This window comes from Sporobolomyces salmoneus (assembly GCF_050403485.1).
Source record: "Sporobolomyces salmoneus JCM6883 DNA, S_salmoneus_JCM6883_v1_ctg5, whole genome shotgun sequence".
Classification (NCBI taxonomy): domain Eukaryota; kingdom Fungi; phylum Basidiomycota; class Microbotryomycetes; order Sporidiobolales; family Sporidiobolaceae; genus Sporobolomyces; species Sporobolomyces salmoneus.
Window position 1 is genome coordinate 558,290 of NW_027481158.1, and position 20,437 is coordinate 578,726.

General features: G+C 50.8%; 8 protein-coding genes across 8 annotated transcripts; 3 read left to right on the top strand and 5 right to left on the bottom strand.

The window, feature by feature from the left end:
• Positions 1-129: 129 nt before the first annotated feature.
• On the bottom strand, positions 130-3,034 carry JCM6883_007026 (uncharacterized protein; the record flags this gene model as incomplete). Its single annotated transcript, XM_076629524.1, has 12 exons — positions 130-282; positions 365-874; positions 936-1,106; positions 1,172-1,534; positions 1,627-1,814; positions 1,906-2,158; positions 2,229-2,239; positions 2,313-2,369; positions 2,434-2,477; positions 2,553-2,615; positions 2,749-2,764; positions 2,998-3,034. 12 exons carry the CDS (start codon positions 3,032-3,034, stop codon positions 130-132), a joined length of 1,866 nt encoding a protein of 621 aa, XP_076490646.1.
• A 306-nt stretch (positions 3,035-3,340) lies between these two features.
• Positions 3,341-4,741, top strand: JCM6883_007027 (uncharacterized protein; the record flags this gene model as incomplete). Its single annotated transcript, XM_076629525.1, has 3 exons — positions 3,341-3,936; positions 4,014-4,624; positions 4,692-4,741. The coding sequence occupies 3 exons, from the start codon at positions 3,341-3,343 to the stop codon at positions 4,739-4,741; spliced, it is 1,257 nt and encodes a 418-aa protein (XP_076490647.1).
• A 311-nt stretch (positions 4,742-5,052) lies between these two features.
• Positions 5,053-6,904, top strand: JCM6883_007028 (class I mannose-6-phosphate isomerase; the record flags this gene model as incomplete). The annotated part of the gene is made up of 7 exons (XM_076629526.1): positions 5,053-5,423; positions 5,490-5,508; positions 5,599-5,698; positions 5,784-6,227; positions 6,304-6,352; positions 6,423-6,588; positions 6,653-6,904. The coding sequence occupies 7 exons, from the start codon at positions 5,053-5,055 to the stop codon at positions 6,902-6,904; spliced, it is 1,401 nt and encodes a 466-aa protein (XP_076490648.1).
• A 716-nt stretch (positions 6,905-7,620) lies between these two features.
• Positions 7,621-8,695, bottom strand: YAF9 (YEATS domain-containing protein YAF9; the record flags this gene model as incomplete). Its single annotated transcript, XM_076629527.1, has 4 exons — positions 7,621-7,694; positions 7,762-8,292; positions 8,359-8,417; positions 8,493-8,695. 4 exons carry the CDS (start codon positions 8,693-8,695, stop codon positions 7,621-7,623), a joined length of 867 nt encoding a protein of 288 aa, XP_076490649.1.
• Positions 8,696-8,944: 249 nt separating this feature from the next.
• On the top strand, positions 8,945-9,756 carry LSM12 (Lsm12p; the record flags this gene model as incomplete). The annotated part of the gene is made up of 2 exons (XM_076629528.1): positions 8,945-9,616; positions 9,694-9,756. The coding sequence occupies 2 exons, from the start codon at positions 8,945-8,947 to the stop codon at positions 9,754-9,756; spliced, it is 735 nt and encodes a 244-aa protein (XP_076490650.1).
• Positions 9,757-10,268: 512 nt separating this feature from the next.
• Positions 10,269-11,348, bottom strand: JCM6883_007031 (uL5 family ribosomal protein; the record flags this gene model as incomplete). The annotated part of the gene is made up of 4 exons (XM_076629529.1): positions 10,269-10,319; positions 10,390-10,487; positions 10,563-10,886; positions 11,282-11,348. 4 exons carry the CDS (start codon positions 11,346-11,348, stop codon positions 10,269-10,271), a joined length of 540 nt encoding a protein of 179 aa, XP_076490651.1.
• Positions 11,349-11,718: 370 nt separating this feature from the next.
• Positions 11,719-12,859, bottom strand: JCM6883_007032 (uncharacterized protein; the record flags this gene model as incomplete). Its single annotated transcript, XM_076629530.1, has 5 exons — positions 11,719-11,793; positions 11,873-11,894; positions 11,966-12,052; positions 12,130-12,374; positions 12,452-12,859. The coding sequence occupies 5 exons, from the start codon at positions 12,857-12,859 to the stop codon at positions 11,719-11,721; spliced, it is 837 nt and encodes a 278-aa protein (XP_076490652.1).
• A 380-nt stretch (positions 12,860-13,239) lies between these two features.
• Positions 13,240-20,206, bottom strand: JCM6883_007033 (uncharacterized protein; the record flags this gene model as incomplete). The annotated part of the gene is made up of 12 exons (XM_076629531.1): positions 13,240-13,392; positions 13,458-13,817; positions 13,882-14,109; positions 14,168-14,376; positions 14,435-14,581; positions 14,643-15,660; positions 15,725-15,898; positions 15,961-16,113; positions 16,173-17,253; positions 17,317-17,414; positions 17,475-19,921; positions 20,008-20,206. The coding sequence occupies 12 exons, from the start codon at positions 20,204-20,206 to the stop codon at positions 13,240-13,242; spliced, it is 6,267 nt and encodes a 2,088-aa protein (XP_076490653.1).
• Between the last annotated feature and the right edge of the window lie 231 nt (positions 20,207-20,437).

Sequence of the window (20,437 nt, forward strand, 5' to 3'; positions counted from 1 at the left end):
ATCTCGCAACCTGAATTTCGCAGAATCTTCAGGTCCAGGCGGGGATCTATTGAGTTGTACAGGGGGATACAGAGAGAAAGTAAAGGGGGGTATCGACATCAAGCCAGCCAGTTTTTGACGAGATACAGCTCAGGCTTTGACCTTTTTCGTTCCTTCTTCAGCTCCCTCATCTTCTGCCTTTCTCTTCTTGCTCGATTCACCTCCGTCACAACGATCACAGAACCATTCTCCATCCGGTACTTCCGTCAAGCCGACACACCCTAAATGAAACGCGCCTTCGCACTGTTTTCGACGAAAATTCGCAACGAAACGGTCCTTCGTCAGTCTCACGCCGACCGTCAAGAGAGGCCGAAGAAGAGCTTACCTTTTCACACTCGAGAGATTCCCCTTTCTCCGCATTCTCGATCCTACCGCAAATAACGCATTCTTCCTGAGATTCTTCGATTTCAGGGAACCTCTGCAGTTGCTCCCAAGCGTCTTGCGTCGTTCGACTAATTCCAAGCGCGTTTTGTTTCCTCTCTTCTTCTGAGATTCCAGGCGAAGCCGCTTTCGAATTCGACGAAGTCGCAGCGGGAGAATCAATTGAAGTGGTTGGAGGAGCTCCGAAGGCGAATCCGAAACCAGATAGATCGATCGAAGGTTTGAACGCGCCGGAACTAGGCGAATCGACTGGAGTTTCTTCGACGGGGGCAGAGGAGGGGACAGCGGGAGTTGGGACAGATTCCGTAGTTTCGAGGTTTCTGGCTTCTTCTTTCGCCGCTTCAGTCGGAGGAGGTCGAGCGATGAAGAATGTCGTTGATTGTCCAGCTGCGATGTCCAACATTTCGATGCCGTCGAGGTATTCGATCCTTTGAGGTTTCGTCGCCGATTTCGGCTGTAAGAAACGAAACCCGTCAGTGAGCTCTCCGCCTGGGGAGAAAGTACTCGGTACTTACTGCTCCGAGTCCGAGAGCGAGTTCTCCGTATGAAGCTCCTTGACCCCAAGCGACAGTGAAATCACCTTCTTTCGGATCGTGGGTGTGAGTGAACAAAGTGACACCTCCCGATGCGATGATCTTCCATTTGTATCCCATGATGTCTGGAACGGCTTTCGGTTTCATCCAGGGCTTCATTCCATCCAAACGAGAATCAGCTCGAGGTAGACAGAGAAAGAAGAGGAATCATAGCTCACTTGTCCGATCGATCCATCTCCGCTAGTCTTCCATTTCCCACAAAGTAACACCATCCCTTGATTATCAATAAACATTGTATTCGTACTTCCCGCCACGATCTTCTTCGCCCTCGTCAACACATTATCTCCAGCGAACGCGGGAACCTGAGTCGGAGTCAAAACATCCATCTGCGCTCCTAATCCTAGTCGACCGAGTCCACCGAATCCCCACGCATAGACGAACCCTTCGTCGTCGAGCGCCATCGAATGTTGTTGTCCACTCGTGATCTGAACGATTTTACTGTCGGCGAGAGCTCCTTCGACTAGGAGAGGTTCACTTTGTTCATCGAAGAAGACTTTTGATGCTGCGATATGTTCTCCCGTCTAGATGTCGAATCAAGATCGTCAGCTCTTATCGTCTGCTTTCACGGGTGACAGATTCGAGGAGAAAGGAAAGAAACGGGTTGAAAACTCACTCTTCCATTCCCAAGCACTCCTTTCTCCCCCGTCCCAACCGCATAAACTCTCCCGCTCTCCGTCAAGAACAACGTAAAATTAGTCCCACAACTCGCTTGGACGACTTTTTCGTCGACCAAATCTCCCGTGACTCGTTTGAAGCCGGAAACGTGCTCGACTCCTTCGTGTCCGCATTGACCACAATTATCTACGAGGACGGTGACGACAACCAAACGCAGCGCGTGATGAGTGGTCGTCGTCAATGAATGAAGGATATAGCCACTGAAGAATGAGCTCACTCCAACCACAAGTCCAAGCTTCTCCCTTTTCCGTAATCAACACCGTATGAGCTCTCCCGACCGCGGCAGAGACAATTTTCTGTGACTTGAGTGCGGTAGAAGCGTTACTTTCGGGGAGTTTGGCGAGAGGGAAAGGGAAGAGAGCGGCAGGAGACGGGGAAGGGAGTCCGTCAGAGGTCAAGTGAGGATCGGTGAAGTGGCCCGGGAGCGGGTGGGTGAGTTGATGGTGATCGTTGCGTCCGACTAGGTAGGCCTGAGGAGAACGAGAATGTCAACTTTGGAAGGGAAAGCTGGAGAAAGCTTTGATCAACGGAAAAGCTCACTTCGTCGTGCACTGTGCGAAGCAGGAAGATTATGAGGTTCAGAACAAGATGGAGAGACATTTATCTTATGCATGGAGGGCTCACGGGTGATAGCGACGGCGTGACAGCCAGAATGAGACGTGAAGACTCCTTTGAATTTGACTGTTTTCGCGATAAATATTTGAGCTCCGTCCAGCTGACGATGCTCGAAAGAGAAGTCACTTACTGTTGGCTACATTCCTGGCGATATGCGCTCCGGGTAGATCAGGTCTGTGTGCGGAGAATGTCAATGAGCTGAAGCCTTGTTCTTCCTTGTTTTCGCGAGAAGATGGGAGAGAAACGTACTTTCGTTCGTCGGAATGGTTCTTGCCGGACTTGTCTTTGCGTCCGAGAGTAGCGAAATCGGTTCTGTCGATATTGAGAACGACGACGATGCGAACGATGCGAAAGGGAAAAGGCGAGAAAGAAGAGTGAACATTCGTCAGTGACTTGAGAACGGGAAGAGAAGCGTGTGGTCCGAGTGCGAAGAAGTTGAGCTTACCCGCCTGCGATGAGTACTGCCGAGAGTCAAGAGATTCAAAGTCAGTCACGAGCGAGAAGAAGAAAAAAAGAAGAATATGGTCCGAGCGAAAGGAAAGGCGTCCACTCAATCGCCAGAGGTCTGCTTCGCGAGCTGAATGAGCTCGAGAAGTTTGACGAGAAGCCGGGGTGAGAGGGCGACGCGGCGTGGGAGGGATAAATGACCGGAAGAAGAGAGCCAGAGAAGAAGAAGAAGAGGGAAGACACTCACGGCGACCCCAAGGGGATTCGAGCGAAGACGAAGGCATCGCGTGTTACAAGCTCGAAGGTTGTCAAAAGGCGAGAAAGATTCATCGGAACACACGGCAATTGTCGAAATTTCCGAATCTGAATTGTCAATTGCAATTGGTTGCCCTTTGTCTCTTGCTCGTCCATTCATCTCGACAAGCTATTCAGTCGGTACTCTTGAGCAGCTTCAACAGCTAGCACACCCGGCTCTTCCCTCCCTCGACAGCGAATCCGACCTTTGATTTGATCGACACTCTCCTCCCCTCTTCGACCCAACTTCGAACATTCACCTGTAGTTCGAACCCCTCTACCGACTCCAAGAAAGTATGGATCGATCATTCGGTTCCTCGACTTCTACCCTCCTCGCGACGCCGACTCCGCTCGAAAGAAAGTCGCGTTCTTCCCTAGCAAACAATCAACTAGCCCAATCCATCAACGCACGACCTTCGAATTCCCTCTCCTCCTCCTCTGCGGTACTCCAACCCCTCACTTTCCAAAAGACCGCCTTGTCGGGACCGACGACGAAAGCGGTTCGATTCTCTCCGGCTCACCCAAGTACGACTGGCGCATTCTCTTCCGCCTACTCGTCGGCACCATCCTCGAGGGTACAGAGCATCGCGACCCCTCCGAGAGCCCACAGTTCTCCTTCGTTGAGCGCACTCGGTCGTTCGAGCAGTTATGGACTCGGATCGGGAGCGGCTGCAACTCCTCCTAGACCTCTTCAATCGTATCAGCAACAACTGGGACGACAAGTACAACAGACGGTACATCAAGTGGTAGAGACCCCGATAAAAGCAGTGCAGGAGATCAAGCACAAATTGCAAATAACTCCGATCGGGAGAGGAGAAGCTGCGAGACGGTTGAGGGTCAACGCAGTGTTGCTCGTAGCGTATTGGGTGTCGAGTAGGACAGCTGGATACAGGTGAGCTTTACCTGGCGCATTGTTTCTTGCTCTAGCTAATTCGTTTCCTGTTTTTCCTGTTTTCCACGACTCCGCAGACTCGTCGCAGGTCACCTAGTTGCACTCATTCCTTCGCTCGACACTCCCCTCCTCGTCGCAGAAACCTGTCTCCTCTTCCTCCTCGGCTGGAACATCCTCGATTCACTTCGCGCCCTCCAAAAACTCTCGGCTCTCCCTTCGAACCAATCTACCGTTTCCCCTCTTCTCGTTTCCCCTCTCACCTCGAAACCTGGTCCAATCCGATCCAGCAGTTCCATTTCGAGTCCCGCTCGATCCTCTCCGAAGACTCGAGCTCATCCTTCTCCTCTCGTCAGTCGATTCGTCTCACCTTCGAAATCGACTCAATTCGGTCCAAACACCTCCCCATTCCGTTCTTCCTCCCTCGCATCCTCTTCGCCTCCGACTCCCCAAACCCCTTCATCGGCGTTGAATCGGAATACGGGAGCGGCGATTTCTGCGAGCGCGCTGAGTAGGAGAAGTTTAGGGGGAATCGTTGGAAACTCGCCAGGGGGTGGAGGAGGAGTTACGAGTAGTCCGTTGGGAAGAAGCCAGAGTGCTGGAACGATGGGGACACCAAAGAAAGGGGAAGAAATTAATGGAGCTTTACTGGCTTTCGAAGCTAGACATAGTCCTTCTGCTAATACTTCTCGTGAGTGTCTTTCGTTTCGTCGTTCTTAGTTTTCGAGTGCTGACGAGTGGTGGTTTGCTGGTCGCAGCGAGAGTGAGCTTGAACACGAGGGAAGAAATCGATCGTTTACTCGAGTAGAAACTCCTTTTCTTGCGAGATTGTCAATCTCGATGTTCTTATCGTCGTGCAACCATATCCAATATTCTACTCCTTCCCCGGAAGTTCGAAGATGACCTCAGTTTCTCATTCTCTCGTAAACTCGCTCATGATTCACTCTCGGTTTCGTCGCGTCTCGTCGCTCTGATCTCTTTTCTTCTTGACTTCTTACCAATCACTTCTTCTCTAGTTCTGAACGTGAGTCGTAGTCTCCTACACATCTGACAGAGTTCTTCGTCGGGAACTGACGAGCCTTTCTACCTTCTCATCGATCTCCCTTCGTCGAAACCAGAATGACAGCATCAATCGTTCAACTGACTCCCTTCCTCCAACCCTTCCCCTACGGCAAGAACGGCCATGAATCCCTCGCCGCTCGATACTGTCTCTCCACACCTGGTTCGAAAGCCCGCATCGAAAAAGATGGAGGAATCAAACCTGATCAACCTTACGGAGAATGCTGGTTCAATACTCATCAGAACGGACCTGCTTACGTCGAAGGAACGGAGAAACAGTTGAGGGATCTCGTGAGGGAAGATCCGGAGAAATGGTTAGGAAAGAAGTTATTGAACGACGAGCAGATGAGGAGTCAGTATGAGAACGATGTGCCGTATTTGTTCAAGGTGCTCAGTTTCGACAAACCTCTACCGCTACAGTGCCACCCAGAGTGAGTCTCCCGCCTCTCCGACTGTTAGAAGAAAAAGAAAACTGATCACAATTCGACGTTATCCAGCAAAAAGCTCGGTGAAAAGGTTAGCACTCTCTCATTCGCAACTATCTAGACGATGAAATAGAGAGCAGCTACTTACTCAGAGCGAACGGCTTGACTGAGCTATGAATAGCTCAAAGAACAAGAAGCGCAAGAAAAAGGCAAGAATGAAGATTTCGTCGATGGAAACGCAAAGCCTGAAGTTGGTGTCGCACTTTCAGACTACTTCACTGGTGAGTCGACGCTGTGGCCCTTTTCATGCGAAGAGGCGAGTCTCGTGGATCGATTCGTTCTGACTCTCGTCTTTCTCGTTTCCAGCTTTTGTCGGATTCCGACCTCCTCACCAACTCGCAAAGATCATCAAATCCGTTCCCGAATTCACCTCCATGTTCTCATCCTCGACCCTCTCCAAACTCGACAACCTCGTCTCATCTTCCTCTTCCTCCTCCTCCGACATCGAATCCGTCCTCCGTTCCCTCTTCACCGAATCGATCAACCTCTCTTCCACTCAAGTGAAGCCTCTCGTCCAAAAGCTCTCTACACGTCTCGAGAAAGAAGGAGCCGAAACAGTATTCGGATCCGCGAACGAATTCAACGCTCAAGGAGACGCGAACGCAACGAAGGAAACCGAAGCGGAGGCGATGAAGAGGGTTTGGGAATTATCGGTCAAGGTGTACGGGGAGGAAGATGTTGGAGTTTTGGTTTCGACTTGTTTGATGAACCTGTTGAGGATGAGAAAGGGAGAAGGTGCTTGGATTTTGGGTAAGGTTTCTTCTGACTCTGTCCTTCTTCTCGTTGCTGAAAGCTTACTCTTCTTGTGCGTTTGTGCGCAAAATAGCGGACGACCTGCATGCTTACGTCGAGGGAGACATTATCGAATGCATGGCGTGAGTTTTCGTTCCAAACTCAAAAAGGGCAGTTTCGAGCTCAATCTGACATGTTTCGGTCGCTTCTCAGGAACTCTGATAACATGGTCGCGCACGGACTTGGCACAGAAGAACAGGGTGGCATTTCTACCTTCGCCGAAATGCTCTCGTACCGCCATTTACCCGCTTCGAAACTCTTGCTCGAATACGAAGACTCTTCAAAGTACGGCGAGAAGGGTGCTACGAGGTACTACAAGGTGCGTTCATCGAGGCTCGAAAGCTCTATTTGACTTTTGCTTACGTTGCGGCGAAACTGCACAGATTCCCATCGCCGAATTCGATCTCCTCTCCATCTCGCTTTCCTCTTCGACCTCTTCATCCGAGACCATCTCTCCTCTCGACGGTCCTTTCACTTTCGTCGTCACCGAAGGAAACGTCAAAGTCACTATCGATGGAGAAGGTATCGAATTGTCAAAAGGTCAAGCAGGTTTCGTCGCGGCGAATTCTAAGATTTCGATCGAGAACACAAAGGAGGGAGAAACTGCTGAATTATGGGGAGCTTTCTACCAGTAGACGTTGTGCATATTACCTGTAAATACCTCTCTAAAGAACGTAGAAGTCCTTCATTGTCTTTCGTCTCTTGTGCGGAGTCTCGCACGAGTTGTACGTCGATGAGAGAAGCACTTATGCAGTCAGCACATGCACTGCTCGTACGGCCCTATTCTGCTCGCCTATGTCTGCTCCCGCCGGGTCGAGCTCGGACAGATTTCGCACAATGATCCTGAAGACTTGCTGACGCCCAGTCATGTCTACCGTCCATTTCTCCCAGGTTCTTACTGGGATCGAGATTGCTCGACCCGCAGGAGTCTGCTTGTCGTAACGTGCCAGAGGGAGATCCGGAGATTGGCGACGAGAGATCGCAATCGAGCTCAGTCTTTCAGTTCGTCGAATTGTTGTCAATGACGCTGGCCGTTACAAAAGCCATGAATAGGGCTGTATCCTTCACAAAGAGGAGATTCAGGCTATATGCTGGAGCGCAGAGGAGATACTTGGCCGAAGTCCACTTCATGGACTCGCTTTCGACTCGTTTCGTCAGCCCTCTCGTCATCTCTGCACTCCTGTGCGCCAGCTTCGAACCTCTCTAGGAATTCAATCGAGGAAAGCTAGTAATCGTGCGAGGTTCACAACAGACACAACACAAAGATCCAAAACCCAATCTCCTCGACTTCGCTCTCCTACAACAAAGGGTTCCTCTCCCAACCTCCCTCCTGATGGGGCTCCTGGTCCATTCAACCTATTGTCGCTCCTCCTGCTCCTCCTTGTTGTTGAGCCGCCGTGATCTCCTCGATTTCTTTCTTCAACGCTGATCATCAAATTCAAAATCGTCAATTGCCTCTTCCTCCTAAGGAAAGGGAGCGAGAGAAACTGACCATTCAATTCCTTCTCATAACCAACCAAACTCTCCTTCATCTCTCCAATCAGATTAACGGTCCTAACTCTCCCCCCTTCCAATCGTTCCAACTCGTTCCTCTCCATCTCCTGACTAAACTCGCCAATATTCCCTCCTCCACTCAACGGATTCGTCAATACTAAAGGGAACCTATTCGAAGGTGGTAATGGCGTAGGAGGGTTCGATAAAAGGGAGGAATAGAACAACTCGGTAGGTTCGTTGAAAATGATTTCTTCGTATTGCCATGCATGGACTGGGGAGAGGATTGGAACGGGTTGAACGAGGGAGGGTTGGGAACCTGGTTCGAGGGGAACAGGAGCACCGGTCGAGGGGTCTTGGATGAGAGAGGGCTGGGCGTAGAGGATTGGATCGATGGGCCAGGGGTGAAGTTTTAGATGGTGGTTCAGAGTGAGGGGTTTCTCGGACGCTTCGGGTTGGAAAAAGATTTTGATGATGATGTCGAATTCTCCCCAACCGGTTTCGGTCACTTCGAAAGGAGGGGATTCGATTGCTACAGAAAGAGACGGAGGGAAAGTCAATTTTCATTTTCGAAGAAGTGAGGGAAAGGTGAGCTCACTTCGTAGAGGGTTCTTGTATGTTTCGTATAGTTTGAACGTTACTTTCTTGATCATATAGCTTCACACATCCCATAACGAGCGAGGTTCAGTTTCAAGTCAGAAGTAAGAAAGTACATCGAGTTGAGTAACTCACGATAAATCATCTGCGCCTCCAATCTGATGATTCGGATGCGAGTTCAGTCTCGCCAAACTCGCAGCAGATCTGATCCCGACGGTCCATCGATGAGTGTGATCGGTCCCTTGTCGTTCTTGTTCTGTCAACAACGTCGTAGAGTTGCCATAGATGATCGGTCGATAGACTGAAACTCCACGGACTCGTCGAGTTTGCGCGGACATCAGGGTGCTTCGTAGTAGTGAGAGAGAATTGGAGGAAGTCAAGAGAGGTTGGAGAGAGAGATTCGCTTCTTCTTCTCCTCTATCTCACTCACTGAGCTCATTCGCCTTCGAGAGTACTCTCAAGCTATACTCTACTCGCCCACACCGACGCTCAATCCGAAAGACGCGGTTCACAACTCAAACTCTTTCTCGTCATCAACACTAGCTCTCCCTTTCCTCCTACCTCTCTTCAGCTCCACTCTATACGCAATGTCCAGTAGATCCTCAACTCCAAAGCTCTCAACCTCCAAGCAGACCCCCGCCGCAGTGTCTCGTTCTAACGCATCTTCCCCCGCTCCTTCCTCCTCGAGCTCTTCCTCCTCCCCTCTTCCCGACTTATCGACCCTCCTTAACCTCCCTATCGAGATCACGACAGTCGGTCCAAACGTTCGAACGATCAAAGCTACTTTATACACTTATGATCCGATTACTTCAATTTTAATCCTCTCAACTCCCTCTACCTCTCCTTCCTCCTCGTCCTCTCAGGAGGCAGGTTCAGCCTTTACTTCCCCTCGCTCTTATCATCTTCTCAAAACGTCTCAAATCGCCTCCGTCTCTGTCCTTTCCTCCGTCCCAGATCCTCTCTTCCCTTCCCCCTCCTCTCCACTCCCTTCTCCTCCCTCTCTCTCCGCTTCCTCTCTCTCCCAGAAAGTCTCTCAATCCGTCTCAACCCTCCAAAAAGATCGTGCTCGAATAGGACCCCCCGGAACTCCTTCAGAAACCCAAACTATCTACGATTCCCTTTCTAAAACTCTCCCTGTTCGATGGACGGAAGGAGGTCAGATTGTCGTGATGGATGAAGTAGTGGTGGATCCTAAGGAAGGGTGGAGTGTGAAGGGGGGGAAGGGGAGTAGGGAGAGGATTGAAAGGGTTGGGAAAGTAGTAAGTTCTTCTCTCTCACTCTGACTCTCTCGAGTCTGAATCGACAGCGGGATGCTGATAGAGTTGAAATGTGGTAGTTGGAGGGCATTAGAGCGAGAGTAGCTGCGAATGGAGGCAGTCAGACGCCTGTGATCGGTTGAAGCTAGGATTTTCGCAAGGAGAAGGGGCGAGACTCGTCCAAAGCTGCAAAAAAGGCGCGTGAAACGGACGGATAGGGTCAGATGCGAAGGAGATAGAGGTTACCGTACCGACGCAGGTCGCGGAGGGTCGTTGCCAGAGTAGCTGGGAGACGACGGGACGAAGAGGCGTTATTTATCGCAATCAATGTTGCCCGTTTGACGCCTTATGAACGAAGCGAGAAGTCCGAATCAAGAGTTCAACCCGACAAGATAGAGAGAGAGGAGTCGTACATCGCTCGCTCATGGGCGGTTCTCAGCCGAAGGTCGAGCATGAAGGATTAAAGTCCAAAATCTCCTCTGCTCCTGCGAAACTGCTCTGAACTCGACAACGCTACGCCGTATGACCGATGTCGTCTTTCCACGCCTCTCATTTCTTCGTCTCGTCCACCGTCGCCCAGAAAGAAACGTTGATGGTTTTGGTAAAAAGTTTTTTGTTTTCACAGAAAGAAAGGAATTAGAAAGGGGGAAACAATCTAATCCTTGCGACCGAGAAGGATACCATCGAAGCGAGTCTTGAACCAGGCCTGTAAACGCGCACACTCAAGTGATGAGTTCTCCAGAAAAACTCATAGAGGAAGAGTTGTGAACGCTTACCATGGTTTCCTCACGCTTGACACGGTGGGAGAATCCAACACGTCCAGTCTTGTGCTTGCGTCGGGCAACACGAGCTCCCGGTCGACCCATGACGGTGTCTAGAATAACAAAACGAGGGTCAGTTTTTCTCATTCTCGCGTAAGAAAATCGAGAAAGAAGAGGTAGAGATTTACAGAAGTCCATTCCGAAGATACCGATTCCGGGATCGTACTTGATTCCCATATCGATATGTTCGTTGATTCCGAACCCAAAGTTACCCGTAGCCGAGAAGTTCTTCTTCTTGAGTTCGTACTCCTTGACCTTCAACCCACGTTCGAGGATCTCTTCAGCCTTGGGACCTCGGATCGTGACGTGAACGGCAATCTTTTCGTTACGACGGATACCGAAAGTTCGGACCGTGTAACGAGCTTTCGAGGTAACGGGAGTTTGACCGGTCAATTGTTCGAGAACTTTGGCCGCACGAGTGAGTCGATCACCAGATTCTCCGACGGAGATGTCTGATTATCCCGTTCAATTCGTTTCATCCAGTCGAGGTTGTGGTTCGTTAGAGGGAGGTTCGAGAGAGATTCGAGGTTGGGAGGATTTCGAGGAAAGTGGAGAGTCGCGTCGAGTGAGGGGGAAGAGTCGGGTCGGTTCGAGAATAGAGTTGAAGGTAGAAGGATAAGGTCGGTAGAGGAGCAGAGAGTAGAGTATAGTAGAGAGAGTAGTCAGTCAAGACTGTGCAGAATGAATCGATTCGACATTACCCGTCCTCCCTGTTCCCTCTCTGCCTGGACTGAACGCTCTAATGATCTCTGTAAATAACTCCTGCATTCCGTCTGCCCATTCCCTCGCGAACCCTCTGTGGCATGACTTCTTCCTCTGTTCTCTCTGAATTGAATTGAAGACTGACTGATGACGAGCTTCTCGATGCGGAGTTCCCGCATGGGGTTTTGAGCAGCGGCCTTGACGTCAGACATGGTGGCTATTCAGCCGTTCGTATCGTGTCGAGTGTGATGAGTTGAGGAGGAGAGGGTGAGGAAAAGTTTGAATCGATTGAGGAGAACGAAGAGAGGAGAGGAGACGAGAACAAGGTCAGTAGGTAGTCTAGTCTATTGGAGTGCTTTAAGGTAGTATAGCGAGCGTAGCACTCACATCAACTGGCGTGGAAGAACAGAGGCGAAAGGGGATTTTCCGCCTCGCTGAAAATTCTCCAATCTCTCCCAAAATTACAACACTCCTCTTTCTCTCTCGCTTCTGCTTCTATTGCTTTGGCTAGCTCGATCTCTCGTTGTTCACTGGAAACGGAAGCGGAGAATGCAATTTCTAGTTCAGAATGAAGTACAGAATCTACTGCTTCTTGCTACCTTTGTCCCCATCGTCTGTACCTCCCATCATCAGCACAATCAATACTGGCACAATGTACTGTGCAGCGAGTCGAGATTACGTATTCGTCAGCTTTCAAGTCATGGTACTCTGAAGAATGAAAGTCTCTTTCGCTCACCATCCAATACTTTTGAATGAACCTACTTAATGCACAACGTCGAGTAGATCATCAGCCATAGCACAAGCGATGAGAGAGCGAAGAAGAACTGACGATTTAGGAGCGGGAGGAGGAATCACTTTCCCTTCTTTATCGAGTTGAACCGGAGTCTTCGCTTCCACCGGTTCAGGTAATTGCGGTCTGCGAACATTACCTTCAGTACACTTCGAGAGGAAGGGAACCGTCCACGTGCGAGCTGAAAGCGAGAGAGAACTCACGTTGGAAGGACGAAAGCTTTCCGAATCTCAACTTCGACGTTTCCTCTTTCTCCTCCTGGCTCAGTGTCCAGTGCAAACCGCGCTTCGGATCGTTCTGACGCAGAGAGCTTGCATGCGTTGGGTCCGGAGGTCGAATACTTGAATCCAGGGAACGAACGTGCGTTTCGAGAAGAAGAAGAAGAAGAAGAATGTAAAACGATTGATTCCTTGAGGTTTCTCTGAGGATCTTTCGAGAAGAGATGACACTGTACACCTCACGGTCGTCGAACACATCAGACTAGTTCGACTATACGATGGGTTTGAAGAACGGCGCGGAACGTACAGGTTCAATCGAAACGAAACTCGAATCCTCTGCTGATTGTCCAGGTTTCCTCATTGAAACTTCATACCTGATCCCGCTTGTTCCTTCCTCTGTTACTTCTGCTAACGTCTCGGGGATCTCTAGACCGTTCCATGCTGTGTCGAGCGGTAGATAATCGACTAAATCATCCGAAAGATCCAACGACAATTCTCCTCTTTCGATCCATTCCGGGTTGAGGGTCAAAGGGGATGTGAATCGATGGTATAGCTTCAATGAGACGGGTTCGAGAGGAGAGGAGAGGGGAATCGGGTCGGTTCCGATGGGGTTGGTTGATTCTCCTTCCACGATTGGGACTTGTTGCGCGTGCGAGAGAGACGCCAGGCCGAGTAGTGACAGTAGTAAGAGCTTGCGTGATGTTGAGGTGAGCATTGTTCAGGTGAGGGGAAGAGAGAAGGAGCAGGGGAAGAATCGCACGCTCGAGAAGTCGACGATTTGGCAGATGAAAGTCAAATACTGAAAGCTTTTGCACCCTAGATTCAAGATAACTATGCACAATTTGGAAAGGAGGGACCGAAAGAGAGGAGAAGAAGAAGAAGAGATTTGCTAAATGCGAAAACGAATAGCGAGAACGAGAGAAGGGGACGGAGGAAGGTAGGAGATCTAGAGGAGGAAGGGGTATGATATATACAAGCTCGAGCAACTGAATAAGCAAGGCAAGAGACGAGAGAGGGGAGAGAGAGGGGGGAGGGGTATGTACTAAAACTTTGAGATATTTACAAAAACGGAGTAAATCGCAAGAAGGAAGCGATCTAGAAGTAAGGTTGTCGAGAATGGACGTTCGTAGAGTCGATGTCGTCCGAGACCCAGATACAAAAAGTTGGTTCACGAGCAGCTCGAGCCGATTCAGGTGAATCTTCGAATTCGAGCCCCGAGACCCAACGTTCCCAGGCCGTTTTCAATCCCTGTGGAAGCAACATCTGGAAGTCAGTGACAGATTCTTGTGACTTCGAGAGGCGTCACTACGCACCTTTTCGAGATTGACAGTCCACCGTTTCGTATCAAACAACGGAGAATTCTCTCTCGTCAAAAACAGGCTCTTCCTCAAATCCGCCAATTCTCCATGACTCCTCCTCTGGATTCTCCCTTCGAGGGTTTCCGGGAGTGCTCCGGGAGTAGGTTGAACGTATTGGAATCGAAGTCCAGCGGCGAGATTGACGGCTCGTTCTTCGTAAGATTCGGCGGAATCGACAATCATTTTAGGACCGAGTCCCGTAGCGACTGCGATCGAAGCGGCGACTCGAGAACACATCTTGTGGGCGTGACGAGGGTAGGTGAGGATTGGGGTTCCGGACCAGAGAATATCGGCTGCAGTCGTGTGAGCGTTACACTGTTTGAGCGAGAGATCGTCAGTTCAGCAGCTCATGAGAGTGAAATCTTCGGTAGGAGCTCACCTCGGTAGTATCGAGGAACAGATCTGCGATTCGACCTCGATGAATGTGTTCGTTCTTGTTCGCAACGTCGGTGAAAACGACTCGATTCGCGATATCTTCGCCCGCCCATTGCCGCGCCGTGTCCTTGAGATGAGCTTCTCCCGGAGCAGGGAAGCGAAGTAACCAGAGAATTGAATTCGGGAATCGTTTGAGGATCGAAAGCCAAATTCTGAAGATGAATGGATCGATCTGCGAGGCATTGCTCAATCAGCGTCGCGACAGACCTCGAGCAATAGAGTAGACTGACCTTGTAGAGTTGATTCCAATTGGCAAAGATGATCGTATCGTCTCGAATATCGGGGAACATTTCTTTCCTCATCTTCCACCGTTTGTCTTCTTCCAGCGCCCACAACATCTCAGCCTCTCGAGTCGTCTTGGGTGCGATTCGAGGCTCGTCCGATTCTCGCCACGCTTGTTTGTGATCCGTGACGAAGTAAGAATGAGGGAGATAGATCACTTTGGAGAACGAACGAGTCAGCTTTGAGAGATCTGGGCGAGAGGGGAATCGACTCACGCTTCTCAGTGTAGACAAAGGTATCGGCCTCAGATTCGGGATCCAGATCTCCTTCAAAATCGGTCGGTTTCGGTTCGAAGTCGGGTTCTTTCGACCAGAACTTCCATTGATTGCCCGAAACGAGAGTCGGAGGACAAACAATCGGATCTGCGCGACGTGGAGATTAGCGAGATGACCTTCTCGTGAGCGGAGAGACTCTCGCACTTACCGACAATGAAGTAATCGCACCAACCCGCGCTCAACGTCGAAGCGAAACCCATATAACTCATTTGAACTGGAGCCGGTCTCGCCGCGAAGACCTCATTCCTCGCTCCTTTCGTATACCCACTCAAGTTGATCAAGACATGAATCTCATCCCGAACGATTCGATCGACAATTTGTTGAGTCGATTCGGCTGAAACGTCGTAGAAATGTTGGGAATCGTTCTCGATCTTGAGTCGGTAAGGAGATTTGTCGCTCGGTGAAGTCGCGTAGACAAAGACGTTGAAACGATTCAGGTCGTGGTAGCCAAAGACACTTTGCATGAGATGCGAGAGAGGGTGGTTGCCAAGATCTGAGGAAACGTATCCGATATTGATCTTGCCGTCGAGAGGTGGTCGAGGAGGAGGGTAGACGATCGGAGGCATCCAGGGTTGATTCAGTGTCGAATGAGAGATACGAAGACCCGTGCGATGAGAGATGAGTCGAGTTTCTCGAGCGTTGACGGGGAGAGTGAAGCAATGGAACGGGAGGACGGTCGGGACAGGGATAAGAGGAAGTGAAGGAGGTAGAGTCGGACGTCGGTACGTGAAGAGGTCGTTCTGAGTCGGAGCGATTCGTTGAAGCGGTTCAGATGATTCGAGCGAGGATTTGATCGGTCCATACGTTGCGAGGTACCATCGACGTTGTATCCTCCTCATTAATCGTTCGACAAGCCGGATGAGGTATCCTCCTTCGTTGCACGATCCCGCGCCGGATTCTCCTCGTGAAAAGAGAACCGTCAACCTCGATTCCCATATCTTCATCGGTTCCGGAATCATTTGAGCTCTGACGCCGTAGATCGCCTGACTGATGATATCGAGCCATTCGGGTACACCGCCGTAGCTTCGGAGAGAACCTTGACCGTACGAGAGACCTTCTGCGAGTTGTTTCGCGACGAGGTTCGAGATTTGCGCCATGTATCCCGTTCGAGTTTGACCTGGTCCAGCTCTCACGAGTCGTTTCTCATCGTCGACTATCCACTCCTCCTGTGTGACGAAGACTTTTTCGTCAGCATACCGACGTTTTCCCGGTCTCTTCGAGGATACTCACGTCGACTCCGCCTCGACCTTGCCAGTCACAAACTCCACCAAGCGCGTTCACGAGTCCACAAACAGCCTCGGGGAAGTTCGGGTTGAGTTCGACAGCTCGACGATAGTAAGGAATCGATTCTTGAATTTGTCCAGTATCTTTCACCGCGTTTGCCAGGTTCGCAAGCGCGACGTCCTATACACGCACGACAGGGAGTTAGTTGGAATAGATGAATTCACGCTGTTAAGAGGACTCACGAAAGTAGGATTGAAATCAACGGCTCGTTTGTACATCGCGACGGCTTGAGGTAGTTGACCCATATCTTTCAACAGAGAACCGAGATTCGTGTAGAGGTGAGGATGTTTCGGATCGAATCGAAGACCTTGCTCGTAGTACCGTAGAGCGAGTTGCTGACCGAAGATTGTCCGTCAGTTTCGACCGCAAACAAGTCAAGAAAAGGAAAGCTCACTTGACCAGTGAGAACGACAGGAGGTTTCGAAGGATCTTGACTACAGATCAAAGTCGTCGCGTTCATCGTCGAGAGGAGGATTCCGAGGTTGTTGCAAGTCGATGGACTCGGATAAAGCGAGAGAGCCATGTAGTATAGCGGGAGAAGTAGACTCTGACTTGCGGGAACTCCACCGACCGAGAGTTGATTCGCCGAAGTCGGTCCTAGCGAATCTTGCAATACTTTCGCGAGCGTGAGGAGCATGGTCGAAGTCGTTTGATTCGTCGATGCGATGACGCTTCTTCGAGCTGGATCCGATTCTGCTGGAGTACCATCTGGTGAAGGAGGAGTGTACCATGCCGGATCGAGCATCGAAGGGAGAGTCGACCGTAATTCGGGAAACAACATCGAAGGGATTTGAGCGAGAAGTTGAGGTTCGAGGAGAACGACGGGTAAAAGTCCTCCTCCCATCGAGAGTAGTTTCTGAACGTAAGCGTCTCCTCCATTCTTCACCACTCGGAAGAGTCCTTCGAACGAGATCACGCCTCGTTCATCCGCAACTCCTAGTTGTGCCGCCGTTTGAATCGGGAGTTGACTATTCGAACCCGCGGCAGCGATCGCCGCGAGGATCTTCCCAACGACAGTCGTCACGACGACGAGATCTCGAGTCGTACATCCATCGATCGGGTATCGTAGTCCCGGGATTCTATTCGCCCATTCCGGAATCGAAAGCGCGACTTCAATCGCTTTCTCGTATTCATCCTGAGCTCCTTTCGCATCTCCGAGTGCCAATCGAAGGTTTCCTTTCGCGTAGAAGAGGTTCTGTACTCGATGAGTGTTGTTGTACGGAATGATCGACGGAAGATTCCGAGGACGAGCGAAAGTCGCGAGAGGGTTGACGAAAGCTGTTTGAGAGGTTGGAATCGCTGGATTCAAAGCCGAGGCGGGAACGGCATAGATTTGAGATTCGACGAATTCGCACAGGGAGAGAGCTTGTTCGAGTCGAGGAACGGTCGGAACTGGAGGTTCACCGGGAGCGACGATCGAAGTCGAGGAAGGATTGCAGAGAACTCCGAGCAAGTTCTCCGTAGCGTCCCAGTATCTGTGAACAACAACTTGTCCAGAGCCAACTCGGTGAGTTAGAGTGAAGTAGAAGTTTGCTCACGTTGGTCTCAGCTTGATCGCTTTCCACCACCAAGTTTCCGCTTCACTCCATTTCCCCATCGCTCTCAACGTCGTTCCGATATTACTCATCGCTTCGACCTGTTGAATACAAGATAGTCAGGATCAGACAGCTTTGAGCGGAAGAAATTGAGAACTCACGTAATTCGGATCGTACGCAAGCAATCGCTTGTTGTAATACAAACTACTCTCGAGTTCTCCCCTCGTATAATACACACACGAGATGAGCAGTAGTGTCGGTAGATGATCCGGATGAATACTTTCAATCGTATGAAGGAGCGGGAGGAGTTCTTTCGAAGTTGAATCTTTTGCGTAGAGGGTGTGAGCATACGAGAGCATTAGGTCTCGTTTCGAAGGTAAGGCGACGGAGGCGAGTAAGGAAGGATCGGAGAGGGAGTCGGAGGAAGTCGAGGGAGCTGGAGGATGCGAAGCGGGGAGAGAGGAAGGAGAGGGATCTTGAGTTGTCGTTGCGGTTCCTGATTTCGGAGGTGTAGTCGGAGGTAGCCGTGGAGCGCTTGAAGATAATCCAGGCTGCAGAGGTTGACCGGGTTCAGCGGCCGAGACGAGTCCAACATCTTCTACGACCATTCTGTCTCGCAAATCTGGAGACCTGAGTTGATTCTGAGTTGTTGTCGCGGGAGGAAGAGGAGGCGGTTGAAGTTGAGTCGGACCTGGGATCCCAGCTGGAGGTGTCGCGAAACTTGAACTCGGCGCCCTGATACTTTCCGGACTGATTTCCAAACTCCTCATTCCAACCGATCCAACCGATCCTTCCTGACCTCCTATCATTTCGTTCCCGTTCGTACTCAATCCGACTCCAACTCCGGCTTGTTGGACGATCTGTTGAGGATCCATTCCCATTCCCACGAGTTTCTGTTCGGCATGTCTCGCGATTTCTTTCGCAGCCATGACATTCGCTGCGACGGCGGCGGCAGCCGAGGCTTGAATGTGTAGAGCTTCAGCTTGAGGTCTCGAATGAGTGAGCGAAGTGAGAGTCGTGAGGGAAGGTGCATGAGATCCCGAACGAGACGAAGTCGACGAATCGAGTGCCGCAATCGAAGACGAGGAGGAGGGATCTGAACCGTGTTGAACTTCTTCTTCGACTTTTTCGACCAACCGCTTCAACGCATCTCGATGCAATTGAGCGAAATACCCGCTTGCGAGAGCGTCGAGTTGTTTCTTGTAAGTTTCGGCGTATTCTCCGAAATCCAATTCTTCGTGATGATTCTCCATCCCTTCTCCTCCCATTCCACCACTCGGTATCGATCCTTCCTCCTCATCGATCTTCGCTGCCGCTTGAACGGCCAAGACGACCGCAGTCGATTTGTGTTCGACGACTTGTTGTTCCAATTGTTTTGCCTGTTCCGCAAGCGCCCAATTCTTCACCTGAGTCGCCAAATTCGCAATCTCCCTCTCATTGAACGAATGAGAGTTGACTAATCCAGGTCGTTTCGGTCTCGAAGGTGAAGTAGGTGAAGTCGCATTCGAAGTCGAAGGGATCGTTCGGGAAGAAGAGAAGACTTGATCTTTCGCAACTTCGTAACTCCATTGTTCGACACTCGCGTAAACTGGTTCGAATTTCCCATCTTCTCCGGCACCTTCTCCTCCGATCGTCGAAGAAACTTGCAAGTGAGAAGGAGGGTGACTCGCGACGGCGTTTCGAATCGCGAGTTGAATCGAATCTCCCGTTCCGATTGGGGCGACGATTCCGGGAGTTGGAGGGGAGAAGACATGACCGAGTAATCGAGGGATCGCGGGATGGGAAGAGATCGAAGTGACGGAGTCGAGGGGAACGGAGAGTTGAACGGAAGGACGTCGAGAAGGAAGGGGAGATTCAGATGAAGAACCGTTTGAAGGAAATTCGAGAGCTGGAGCGAAGGAGGAGTTTGTGGACGTATTATTAGATTCCGTCGGTTGATCTACTTTCGTTCCGCCCGTAGTCATGACGAGTCCTAATTTCTGAATATCATTGACGAGAGTAGTCGGACTCGGAGGAGGTATTGACATCGCTCCTAGGTACTCCGTCGTCCCTGACCGTTCTGCAATCTTTTGTTGTTCTGCCGGAGAATTCGTTCTCGCGAGTTGATAGAGGAGAGGAGCTGGAAGGGAAAGAATCGACGAAACTTGGAAAGGAGTTTGATAAGTTTGCGAAGGGGAAGGGATCGATGGAGGTAGGACTGGGAAGGAAGGGATCGAGAGTGGAGCTGGTGGAGTAGGTCGTCCTGTCGTCGAGTGTCCGGAACTGTACGAGGGAGAAGCTCTCCTCAGTCGAAGAGGTGGAACTTCGAAACTACCAGTATTCCCTGGCGCTCTGTCGCCTAATCCCATTCCGTTCCCTTGTCCTCCATTCCCGCACGGTATCAGGTTGTCCTTTGTAGAGCTCGAAGAGGGTTCATTGATCGGATCCGTCATATTCGGATTGTTCACCGTATGAGGGAGCGAAGTATCGTCGATTGAAGAGCGAGGCGGTCCTCGTGCTCTATCTACTGCACCCGCTGATCCATCTCTGCTCTGTGTTGACCCTGAGACTCCCTGCGAGGTCGAGGTCGAGGTCGAAGGGAAGCTTTGCCCGGGTTCCATCGCGACTCCTGCCCTTCAAGCTATGTCCTAGTCTATCAGGGAGCTCTCTATCAGTTACTGCGCTCGCACAGAACCCGGAAAGAGCGAGACTGACCTTGAAACGGATGAGGAGCTTCGGAAGATGGAGAGAAAGGCGAAGCGGAAGCCAAGCTGCGCGAGTGTCTCGGAGAAGTGTAGGTGCTTTGTAACGCTTTGTCGAGGAGAGCGTCCAGGGAGCAGGCGGGGGAGCTAGCTTCGCGGTGAACGTCGAGAAGCGAATGAGCTAGAAGCAACCCTCGACCATCGTCATGCATTGTTATAATTCCGCTTTGTAGCTCGTAAATTACACTTTACCGTACTCACAGCATATCAAGGACTTTCAGGCGCTCAGAAAACGAGGAAGACATAGCTTGGTGCGACTTCAAACTCCGAGGTTGTTTCGACGCTCCTTCTTCCGCCTAACACTTCACTACGCAGAACGTCGACTATCAGCAAAGCACGCCTGACTCTTCCATCCCAGCAACTCTCTCGTCCTCGCCTTCCTC